A 12882-nucleotide genomic window follows, 5' to 3' on the forward strand; every position below is an offset into this window, starting at 1 on the left:
TTTTTTTTGCTGTTTGTTTATTTTATTTTATTTTATTAAATTAATTGTTTTATTAGTTTGATTAGTTTTCATTTTTAGTGGGGCCTTTGGGCTAGCTATGTTTCTACTCTCTCCCTCATTTTCAAATTACACCTCCCTTTATTTCTATTTTGTTTTTATTTTATTTTAATTCAATTTTAATCATTTTTTTTAGTTATTTAATTTTTTAAATTAAATTTAGTTAACTTGATTAATCAATTGAATTAATTTTTTATCGATTATTCTTGATAGTCAATTCTAATTAGTATAACTAATTGATTTAACCAATTTTATTCGATTAATTTTTCTTATTAAAAATCTTTTCTCCCGATTAATTTAAATTGACTTAATTAAGTAACTTGACATTTATAAAATCAATTCTTTCAAGATAAATACACTCGATCCAACGTCAAGCAACTTTGTCAAAACAAACCACTTTAAACCATTGAAATAACAATTCTCGATTTAATATCGAGCCCATTCTTCAAACACATTTGCAAGCCGATTGCTTTTAAGCATCACCATCAACCTCACATAGCTTACTCTTGGGCTTTCTTATAATGAGACCTATTCGGTTATTAATTAATCGAGTAGATGATTGATTCACTAAATAATACAATATATCCACAAATACAAATTTAAGACATCGATCCAACATCGAGTATTTTTATTCAAAATTAATTAAAACATCTAATTACGATTAAATACCATTTCATTTGGAAATGAAAATGGGGATGGTTTTGAGTTTTCAACTCCTCTCCTCGATTATTTGAATACGAGTTTTCTTACTCGGTTAGTCAATTAATTGTCGTTTCTAACTCGCCCAAACTTAATCTAATCGGATTATTTTCATAATGAACAAAATGAAAAGGGAGATGACTTTGAGTTTTCAACTTCTCTCCTCGATTGTTTGAATACGAGTTCTCTTACTCGGTCAGTCAAACAATTGTCATTTTTCCACAAATTAATAAATTAATCAAATCATTTCATAATAAACTATACGAAAAGGGAGATGGTCTCGAGTTTTCAATTCCTCTTCTCAAATGCTTAGATATGAGTTGTCTTAGTCAGCTATTCAAGTACTTGTCGTTCATTCTAAAATACATCAACCATACACAAACCTATTTTCATAATCACTCAGATGAAAAAGAAAGTGGTCTAGAGTCTTCTATTTCCTTTCCCGATTATTAGGATACGAGTTGTCTTACTCGATTATCCGAGTATTCGTCATCCAGTTAAAATACCTTAATTATTACTAAAACATTTTATAATTAAGGATGAAAGTGGAGATGGTCTAGAGTCTTCTATTCCCTTTCCCGATTATTAGGATACGAGTTGTCTTACTCGATTATCTGAGTATTCGTCATCCAGTTAAAATACCTTAATTATTACTAAAACCTTTTATAATTAAGGATGAAAGTGGAAATGGTCTAGAGTCTTCGATTCCTCTCCTCGGCTATTAGGATATGAGTTTGTTTTACTCGACTGCCCGAGTAATCGTCATCCAATAAAATATCTCAACACATCAAACCTATCTTTTCTCGCACTCGTGCGATCAAAACCAATCAAACAAAACACCCAACACATTAATTCAACTCGTCACCCCCCGCGTGACTGAAACCTTTTTTTCAAAAGAACGCTGTTAATCCTTTCTAATGCGCACAGCAAACTAGTGCTAGAGCCTTCACCAGAGTTGACAAGCCAAAGTTTAACCTTTAGAACGCCGACCTACACAGTCGTTCATCAAACAAAACACACCAATTAATCGTAGTTCCCCGAACTACAAATGCCCTGATTTCATTATTGCACCATAAGGATACGTAGGCAGGAGATTGTTGTATCTTCGTAAGCACACTAATAAAAAACCTCCCTTTTCTCCATTCTGAGGTTGCCATCCATCTCCATTCAATATTTTATGACCAGAAGAAAACAAACAACATAAGTTAACATTCAAATCACAAATTAAGCTAAAAGGTTCCCGTTGAGTACAACGGACGTGAGGGGTGTTAATACATTCCCCTTGCGTAATCGACTCCCGAACTTGAATATGGTTGCGACGACCATTATTCTACTTTTCAAAGGTTTTATCGATATTTTTCTATTCTTTCATTGGAATAAATAAAGTTCGGTGGCGACTCTGTTCGAACATAATTTTTTCCGCGACCATCACGAGGAATCGTATTTTTCGAGATACGACAGTGTGGACTGAGTAGAGGCGTTGTCACCTTTCAACGCTCGTGATCACTCGTTAGATCTGCATCAAAGGTTTCAATCGCCACAAGAGGTAAAGGTTTTTATCACTGATCATGCTCATTCATAAGGATAACTAAAGGAATTTTTTTAATTTCCACTGCGTTTTGGATCGCAACTTTCCTTTATTCACAGAGTGCACAGAAGCAGTCGAGGCATCCTAAGGGTTGTCAGGACAATGCTGATGATATGAGTTGTTAGTTTCTTTATCTCATATAAACTTTTTAATGATTAGTCCATATAATAATATTATTGTGTGAAATCGTAGAGGGGCAGTGAGTAAAGCTTTTTACAAGTATTGTAAACATTATTTGGATTTGTATAAACAAAAATATGTTTATAATCTTAGAAACAAGATGTGATCCAACTAATCTTAGCAAAACTTTTAAGAAGTTTGGTTTTGACGATAATATCTCCATGAATAACATTGACTACTCGGGTGGTATTGTTGTTGCTTGGAAAAAGGACTTCATCAATGTGATTTTGTGCCAAAAAAGACCATCAATTTATTCACCTTATAGTGAGTGAGCACAATGGGATAGACTGATTACTAACAACAATCTATGCCGGCCCTTATGAAAGTAAGAGGAAGGTTCTAAAAAATATTTTTCCTCGCAGATAAAGGAACCTTGGATGCTAGTTAGGGATTTCAATGATATTGCTAATATTAATGAGAAGAAGGGTGAGGTGCCAGCTTATGTGTGAAAGTGCAGAATTTTTCAGGATATAATCAATGAGTGTAAGTTGATTGACATAGAAGCAGCTGGTTCTAAATTTACATGGAGGGGCCCTATTTTTCATGGGGTCAGCGGATATATGAGGGGCTTTATCTAGCTTTAAGTAATGAGGCTTCCAGATGCTCAGGTCAAAGTGCTAACTCGAGTAGATTTTTCAAATCACAATCCCTTATTAATAATATCGGTTAAAAGCCAGAAGAACAAGGTACCTAGAGCTTTTTTGTTTCGAGAGTGCTTGGCTGACTAATGCAAGTTATCATGAGATGATTAGCAGCGTTTGGAAAAATGAAGATAATGTGAGTGTTAATTTATTGCATGTTAAAGAGGACATTCAACGCTGGAAGTTGCTTACATTTGATCAGGTGGTTGAGCAGAAGAAATAACTTAATGGCGAGACTAAATGGTATCCAAGGATGCATGCAGAGAAGGTACGTTAGCTCAGGGTTTGAAAAGTTAGAGAAGAAATTGCAAATGGAGCTCAATAACATTCTTAAGAAGGAACAACTTATGTGACATCAAAGATCTAGAGTTGATTGGTTAATGGGTGGGGATCGGAATACAAAGTATTACCATTTGAAAACCATTAATATACGGTGGAGGAATAAGAGTACGATGCTTAAGAATGATAATGGGCTAAGGATTGAGGATATTGACCGGTTGAAAGAGATGGTGAATAGCTTTTATTGGTATTTGTTTGCTCTTAATTATAATTGGAATATCCCGGAGAGAACCAGCATTAGTTTTCCTAGTTTGCATGAGACGGATATTCAACTTTTGAATGCTCCTATCGATGACGAAGAGGTGAAAAAAAGTTGTGTTTGCAATGAAGCCATGGAAGGCTCCTTGTCCAGATGGTTTTCCAGCTGGTTTTACCATAAATCTTGGAATGTCGTTGGGAGAAATGTGTGTGATTTTGTGAAACAAGTTTGGGCTAAACCCTAGTTGCATTGCTGAGGTTAATCAAACAGATATTTGTTTGATCCCAAAAGTTAACCAACCTCAAATTGTTGCTCAGTTCCACCCCATATCGTTGTGTAATACCTTGTATAAAGTTGTCAATAAAGTGACCGTGGATAGATTAAAGAATTGCATCGCTTCTTTGGTCTTTCCTTACCAAACGGGTTTTGCGTCGGGTAGACTGATTCATTAGAACATTATCATCTCTCAAGAAGTTATGAATATTATGCAGAAAAAGAAAGGTACAAAAGGCTTGTTTGCTATCAAGATTGACCTGTCAAAAGCTTATGATAAGCTTAATTGGGATTTTATTGCACAAATTCTGAGGGAAGTTAATATTCCTGACAATATGATTAATGTTATTATGCATTTTGTTAGTAGTGTTGAGACCAATGTTATGTGGAAAGGAGTCAGAAGTGAGTTCTTTCGTCCCCAAAGAGGTATTTGTCAAGGGGGTCCCATCTCTCTATATTTTTTTTGTGTTGTGCATGGATAAGCTCTCCCAAATTATTAAGCAAGAAGTTTTGCATAAGAAGTGGAAAGCGATTAAAATGGGGAAGCATGGACCTCACATTTCCCATTTAATGTTCGCGGATGATTTACTTATTTTTGGAGAATCCACGGAAAGCCAACTTTGTTGTGTGATGCAAGCTCTCCAAAAGTTTTGTCGCATGTATGGCTAAGAGGTTAGTATCGATAAGAAGAGCATGATGTTCTCTCCTAATGTGACTAGGAGTATTAAGGTGAAGCTTCTTCAATTATCTGGCTTTAGGGAAACTAACCAGTTTGGAAAATATCTTGGTGTCCCTTTGAGTGGTCGAAAACTAAAGAGGATGGACTACCAGTAGCTTGTAGATCAAGTCTCGACGAGGCTTGTGAGTTGGAAAACTAATGTTTTGTCTTTTGTATGTAGAGTTACTTTCGCAAAGAGTGCCATTGAAGTTATTCTTATTTATCTTATGATGACAAATTTGCTGCCCAAAGCTTACCTCGGTGAAATTCAGAAGTTGCAGCACGATTTTATTTGGGGTGATATAGAGAAGAAGAAGAAGAAGAAGCTTCATGTTGTTAGCTGGGAGACTTTGCTCATTCCTAAGCATTTGTATGGCCTCTCGTTATGCAATCTTGAAGTCATGAATAAGGCGTGTTTAATGAAACATAGCTGGAAAATGATTAATAACTCCAATGATATGTGGTGCTTGGTTCTCAAAGGTGTGTACAGAGACATTAACTTAAGAGACCCGAAGCATAGTAAAAGCTCTGATTCTGGTATTTGGAGAGCTATTTGCAAGACTATCCCACAATTGCTTGAGACATGTTTTGGGAGTTTAGGAGATGAGAGTTATGTTGGTGTTTGTCGTGACAATTGGCTTGAACTAGGCATATACTTATTGGATTATGAGGTTCAAATTCCTGAGTTTTTTTGTGGCGCTAAGGTGAAAGAATTACTGGATAACAAGGGAGAGTGGAACTGGTTTGATATTCGAAAGTGGATGTCGGATCTCTTGATTAACAAACTCTAAGTTGTTATTCCTCTTAATGAGACTGACGAGGAGGATAAGCTTATTATTGCAAAAATTGACACATGGGTATACTCAGTCAAGGAAATATACAAAGGTATATCTTATGGTAATGATCCTTCAATAAACCATGATTCGTTGAAGAATTGGATGATCAATGTCTCGGAACGAGTTCAAAATTTCTTATGGTTGTTGAAGCATGACAGGATTTTAACTAATCTCAGTAAGAGCAGAAAAGGTTTAGGATCAACGGATTGTATATTGTGTCGTCATGTGATTGAGTCTACGTTGTATACAATCTGTGATTGTAACATCGCCATACGGTTGTGGTCCAGCATAGTTCCAAGGGACTTGGAGAATTCTTTCTTCCAGGTGGATTTAGTAAGGTGGATTTCCTTAAACATCAATAAGAAGGCTAGTGCAAATTTTGACTGGAAGTGCATATGGGCCATGGGATGTTATTTCTTGTGGACTTGGCGGAATAAAGAGGAACACGTCGATGATTTTCATAGACCTTTTGGCCTGAAAGCCTATGTTTTTCAAAAGGCAAAGGAATATGGAGAAGCCATAAGCATAGATAGAATTGTTCAGGGTAGAGATAGAGAGGTTACGTTGATTGCTTGGTTGCCTCCAAAGAGATATTGGATAAAATTAAATGTTGATGGAGCAAGCAAGGAAAACAATAGAGTTGGGTGTGGGGGAATAATCAGAGATGACAAGTGTAGATGGATGGGTAGTTTTGCTAAGTTCCTTGGTGATTGTAATTCATTCATGGCGGAGCTATGATGGTCTCTTTGAAGGTATCAAAATTGTCATATTGTTAAGGTTGAGATTCATGTGAACTCCATTATGGTGGTTCATGTTATTGGCAGAGGTGGTACTTATATGCGGGAGAATTTGGCCATCGATAGACAAATTCAGGGACTATTGGGGAAATTTGAAGACGTTCATATGTCTCATTCCTTCAAGGAGACGAATAGATGAGTGAATGTCCTAGTCAATATGGGTTGTAGTCTTAGACCGGATTTTGTTTTCTTTGATTCAACTCCGAATAATTTGTTTAGTCTGTTAGACGAGGACGTTCATATGTCTCATTCCTTCAAGGAGACGAATAGATGAGTGGATGTTCTAGTCAATATGGATTGTAGTCTTAGACCGAATTTTGTTTTCTTTAATTCAGTTCCGAATAATTTGTTTAATCTGTTAGACGAGGACGCTAGAGGTCTCTCAACCGCTAGATTGGTGTGTGTAATTTGTTTTGTTTTTATGGACCTTTGACCCTCTCTTTTACCCGCACCAAAAAAAATAAATAATATATATATATATATATATATATATATATATATATATATATATATATATATATATATATATATATATATATATATATATATATATATATATATATATATATATATATATATATATATATATATATATATATATACTTGTTTTGTTGTTATGATCATAAAATAATTAATATGATATTTATGATAATAAAATAATTATGAATTGTTTATAATCTTATGATTTTAATGCAATTTAATTCTTATTTTAGTTAAGTATTAATTTAAGAATTATACAATTCATTCCATATCTATTATTTTAATATATCATGATATTATTTTATAAAATTTGTCTGCAAATATCTAAATAGTCAGATGTGTACGTTGAAACAACTAATATAAACATTTATGTGAAATTTAGTTCTCTTTCTGTTTTTTTATTAACTATTTCCTCAATTCTCTTCTATAAATAAATTTTACTTTTTAAATTTATTAAATAATTAATATATTTAATTTATATATAGTTCAAATAGAATATTTATTCATTAAACCTAAAAAAAATGAGAGAGTATCAATTTAACATTTTACAAATATTATATTTTATAATCTTTTTTTGTTCGTGTTATAAAATTTGACTCTACATTTTTATCATCGGAAATTTGTTCACTCTTTTTCTATTATGTCATGTTCTATCACTTTTTGTATTAGAGTTAATTTAATTCACTTAACAAATTAAATGTTTATAGTCATACAAGCATAATTGATTAAAAACAAGAAAATATGTATGATCATATAATCGTTTTATTTTTGTGATCATACAATTATAAATTATTCATATTAACATACAATTTTAATTCAAGCTAATTCATGCGATACTTATGTATTTAACAATTTTATCACTACAACTACTATTCATTTTACATTGTCTTATTGAGAGTGTATCAAATATAAATAGTGTGGATAATAATCTTACATTAATAAAAAATATAGAGATTTGAAAATTTATAAGTGAAAGAATTCAGTCATGTATCAACATGATGTCTTTTATAAATCTATGACTTTCTAGTGAAAATTTTCCCCAATGTACTTCACTATGATGATTTTAAATATTTCTTAAATAAGCATTTTTTTAAAAGTTAAACTATATAGATTTCATTTAAAGCATACACAAGTGGCATATATAAAAGCACAAATACCTTACTAAAATTAAAATTTGTAGGTTTTATTTTAACATAAATTCAAATCTCTCTTTCTATCTTTTTTACTTCTATTGTTTTGTGACCATATAAATAATAAATGCATTTTTATAATACCATTAAAAAAATTATAGGTCAAATAGATTATATAAATTTTATCATTTATCTTCTATTATTTAAGATTTTTTTTTCTATTATTATATTGCAATTTTATCTTTTTTATACTTCCCTTATTTTTCAATTAGAGTATTTCACTTACTTATAAGTTTTTTGGAATTTTTATTTTGAATAAATGTTCAAATAATGCTAACTTTATAAAAAAAAAAAAAATAATGCTAAAAACTTAAATGTCATTTAGGAGTATTTTAAAAGTAATTCAAATAATGTCTATATAATCTGATTTTAATTAGTTTAAGTATCAAATGTGAGTAATCTTAGCTAAAACTCAATTTATTAAAAATGTCAATTGAAATATAATCATACTTCTATAATTTTTTTATTTCTATAAAAATTATCAAAATTGATTTAGTTTCTATTATCTTTAAAATGATAAAGGAGTAAAAAAAATCATTAGTAATTTCCTAGTTTTCCTTTTTAACATTTTTTAAATATTTTAAAAATACATATTAATATTTTTTCATAAAATACAAACAATTAGCAAAAATATTGTTAACTTTTACATATAAAAAATATTTAAGAAAAAGACATTCATACCCTCATATGTTCACTTAGAGGTCATTATTATACCTGTACTATATTATACTTGTGGCTTACTAACCAACCAGATTTTCATCTCCATGTAATCATCACACTCATCCAATGCATCGCTTATTGTTTTGCTACTTGTTATAGATGCCTCTTGAATGCATATCTCCTTAGGTTTAGTTGTGAGATTAACACTCAAGGTAGGAATTGCTTGCTGGCGGCGGAGTTCCGATGGATGTTCTGATGGGTAAAAACCTTGATAGAGAGGTTGTGCTTTCTTTAGTATATCTACAAGCTTACCCACAGCAGCATCATTGGATTTTCTAGAAAAAATCATATTAAAACACAAAATTTTATGTAATATATGCAACTTTGAAAAATAGGAAAAATAATCAAATTATATATTTTCTTTACATGAACAATCTTGCTTCAAATGTATGGTTATGTCTAGGGTTTAAGGTGAGCCAAAAATTCTCTCCAAGTGACTATTTACTATAACTATGCATTGAGTTACAATTGTCTTTGAATATTTTAATTGATCTCCTAAGATCAGTTTCTATAATTAGAGTATCATGACATATACTATCTCTCAAGATTAGTTTCTGTGTTACTATCCTATCATCATGATTCTCGCTTCAGGACACATGACTATATCTTTGTCTTGTTGCTAGCTCCAAATTGTTTGTTGGTCATTTGTGACTCTTTTCCTATTGTGCTATCTTCATTGTATCAATTCGGTCTCTAATGGAAAACTCTATCTTCAATAGTCCCTTTGGTCAACTAGCGTGTCAAGGTAGAGTGAGTCATGAGCACCCGTCATAGATGACCTACCCCACTTAAGTTGGTTCATCTAATCATAATCAAGTTGAGTTATTTCAATCAGCACTAGTTTGTTATTTCAATCTAAGGACATTATGAACCACAATCATAATCATAACCTAGTGTTATCATGCTAGGCCCAACCATAGTTGTTTGTGAGTATACATTTAACTTATATGCTAATGTTTATATATATGTACTAATCTTATATAAAGTTTAGCATAAATGCTAGTGAGTTTCAGTCGGAATTACCTGCCTGCTGGACCCTTCATATCATCATAATCCACAGCAAATGGACAACTAAATTCAGTACCATCAACATCATCCCGGTGAGACCTCCTGTAAACCGAAATACGCTGCAAGCTGTTAGCTGATATTCTATCTCCATAACATTTTTGTGGTTCATCTTTTCCTAAAGAAAACACCTGTAGAAAGAAGAATGCATTATTAAAATATCAAATATGTCTGAACTCGATAAAAAGTTTAGAATGATTAACACCATACAAGCCTACCTTCTCAGCAGTTGCTCCACTTTGCATCACATTTGTACTTCTATCTGTGTATCCAGAGGAATTAACAGCTTCAGCAGCATTAGGTTTGCTGACTGGAGCACTTTCAGATCGTAAAACTGTAGTGGATGATGAAGACCGAATATGGTAGATTGAAGGTGATGGAGACGGATTACAACAATCATCAACACTTGTACCATTTTTCTGAATACATGAACTTGAATTCGACACCGATATGCGTGATTTTGAATATATAGGCAAAGATGAATCAGTGATGGAAGTAGACGAAGCTTTACAATCATCAAAATTGTAACTAAGCCGCCTTGGCAAAAGTGATGGCAGCTTCCTGGATGAATCTGCCAATGGGCTCCGGACATAGTCAGGAATAACCCGAGGGAACAGAGAAGATAATGGATTACGGAACAAATTTGCGGCTGAGGGGTAATACAACACTTTAAGGCAGAGCCTACCAGAAGAAGTATCCACAGGAGAAAACCTATATTTCATCATTTCGGACTCTTCTTTTAGGGTGAACGGCTCAACAAAAGAAGACACGCTATGAGCAAGGGTAAAGGGACGAATCTCTGCGGACGAACTAAGATACTTGAAAATTTGATAGGCAGGTAAAAGTCTAACTTTGCCATACAAAGATCTCAAGATGTCAGTTAACTTCTTATACAAGTTTTGCAGCGAAAAATTGCTCGACCTCTTACTTCCAGAATTAGAATCCTGTATCTTCTTATTCTCATACTGCACAACCCATCTCTCGACAATCTTTTCACTCTTTGCCTCAACCCTTAATTCTTTCATTGAAGAACTCTTAGGAAGAACCCTTTTGGGGACCATGGGGTCCCTATCTAGAGACCTATGAACCAAAATCACATCAATGATAAGGCATTCAAGATTGTTAATGTTCATCATCGCCGCAGGACACTCCCGGAGTGCCGAATTGAACCATTTATCCCTCGGTCTCACACTTGGCAAGGGCGAAGAAGACAAACACGGTGATGAATCTGATTTATCTCCACCATTATGCAAAGACACGTTAAGTGCCCTCGATTCAAGTATTATGCGAAGGCTTTTCGCAAAAAATTCAGTGATTATCTGTTCCATCTTTGCGGTGTGGGAGTGTGCATTCCCATGAGACAACACCATTGTCTTTTATCTTTAGGTGTTAATGTTATCAGCAGTACTCAACAACTAAGAAAACATTAATAGAAACAAATAAGGTTTAGAACATGAATGAGCGGTGTTTAACTACAATACCAGTCAAAATTCTAAGGTTAAACGAAAAATAAGGCAATACAAAAACATGACAGAAACATTAACCTAATCAAAATCAGGGTTTTTGATTAATTGCTAATTGTATGGGATTGTAAGAGACAGAGAGAAAAGAGAAAACCTTTTTTTTGTGAGAATTAATAATTAGGGTTTTATCTTAGATTTGTTATCTTTCATTGTGAGAGTTTGAAGGTAAGCAAAAATCAGGGAAAAGAGAAGGTGGAAGGAGTTGAGGAAAATAGTGAAAAAGTGGGTCCAGTTAAGGAGTGATACTGGTAAGCTTAAAGCCTATCTGAATTTTTCTTTTAAATTACTCCTTTAATAAAAAATATATTTTTAAAAATTTAATGAAATTTATTTTTTTATTTTAAATTTATTAAATAAGCGGAATATATGTGATTTATATACTGTTCAACCATATTAGCTATTTAATATATTTAAAAAAATACATATTTTATTTAGTATTTGAGATGAACCTAGGTCGGAAAATCTAAAAACACTCTAAATGGAATATATGTGTTCTTTCCTAATTTTAAGATTTTGATTTAAAATATAATCTTCAATCTTTACTATAAAAAAATCAATCTTTATTATTAAAAAAATCACTTTTTTAAATAAATAGAATAATTAATATATCATGTCTCATACATTGATTAGGCTATAAATTATTTTTATAATAAGTATAAGAAGGAGTTTGATACCATTATCATCTAATCTAAAAAAACACACGACACATAATCTGTGCTTGATATTTGTTTAATATTTTGTCATCACTAATTTATATTACACTACTACTCCCCCTATATCCCCCTTATGTTAAAATATACACTTCACTTATCTCTTATGCAAAATATATTACATTTCTCTTTCACAAGAGACACTCATATTACACTACCCTTCATTTTTGTGTTAAAATATACATCATTTCTCTACCTTAAAAAGATTATCATATTACATTATCTCACCCTCATATATTTTTTTGTTTAGTAGTTTATTTACAAAAAAAAAATTACCCCTTAAAGATGAATAAATAGGATGTCGCGGGTCTGAATTTATTATTGCTCCTTTTTGGGTTGATTATATTATGCAAAACAATATGGTATGGACATATATTGGACATGATGTTCTAGCTGGTGTGGCACATCTAGTCCCAACTGCTTTTATAAAGAAACACACATATGGGAACAAATGTCCCAACATGTGACCCTTGTCTGCAGGACAAGGTTGTTGTTGTAGGCACTTGTTATCCAACTGTCTATAGCGCATGTTTTTGTTACTTGTGCGACAAGGGTTGTTGATATCTTTTAGCAATCTGATTTGTTTGGTTATTTAATTAAATTAAATTTAAATCAAAGAGATTTAAATTTAAATTCAAAACAAATAAAACCTTTTGTGGAGCTACTTTTGGATAAACAAATCCTAATTGAATCTCTATCATATCTAGACGAGATCACTGCCAAAATCCAAGGAGAAAATCCTAGTTATGGATTGGTATATAGAAAGACTCTTTCATGCCTTGAAGACCATCGAGCTTGAGTGTTAATTTGTGTTTTAGGTTGGATCTTTGTTTGTTGTTAATTGTACACCACATTATTGTTTCATTC

At 32.4% G+C, this 12882-nt stretch overlaps 1 protein-coding gene across 3 annotated transcripts; it reads right to left on the reverse strand.

Annotated features, from left to right (window-relative positions):
- Positions 1-8675: 8675 nt before the first annotated feature.
- Positions 8676-11545, reverse strand: LOC127106966 (autophagy-related protein 13b). Of its 3 annotated transcripts, XM_051044259.1 has the most exons (4): positions 11400-11545; positions 10001-11197; positions 9741-9913; positions 8676-8992 (listed from the first exon to the last, which is right to left on the reverse strand). In XM_051044259.1, the coding sequence occupies exons 2-4, from the start codon at positions 11150-11152 to the stop codon at positions 8722-8724; spliced, it is 1596 nt and encodes a 531-aa protein (XP_050900216.1). In that variant the 5' UTR covers positions 11153-11197; positions 11400-11545; the 3' UTR covers positions 8676-8721. The 3 variants fall into 3 exon arrangements, with proteins under 3 accessions (XP_050900216.1, XP_050900215.1, XP_050900217.1); XM_051044258.1 differs by having other exon boundaries at positions 10001-11545; XM_051044260.1 differs by having other exon boundaries at positions 8719-8957; positions 10001-11545.
- Positions 11546-12882: the final 1337 nt, after the last annotated feature.

Source organism: Lathyrus oleraceus, chromosome 7 (assembly GCF_024323335.1).
Source record: "Lathyrus oleraceus cultivar Zhongwan6 chromosome 7, CAAS_Psat_ZW6_1.0, whole genome shotgun sequence".
Classification (NCBI taxonomy): domain Eukaryota; kingdom Viridiplantae; phylum Streptophyta; class Magnoliopsida; order Fabales; family Fabaceae; genus Lathyrus; species Lathyrus oleraceus.

Coding starts and splice junctions, on each gene's coding strand:
- LOC127106966 (XM_051044259.1), bottom strand. CDS start 11,152: ATGGTGTTGTCTCATGGGAATGCACACTCCCACACCGCAAAGATGGAA. Junction 9,914..10,000: donor GTGGAGCAACTGCTGAGAAG/GTAGGCTTGTAT, acceptor TTCTTTCTACAG/GTGTTTTCTTTAGGAAAAGA. Junction 8,993..9,740: donor ATGAAGGGTCCAGCAGGCAG/GTAATTCCGACT, acceptor GATTTTTTCTAG/AAAATCCAATGATGCTGCTG.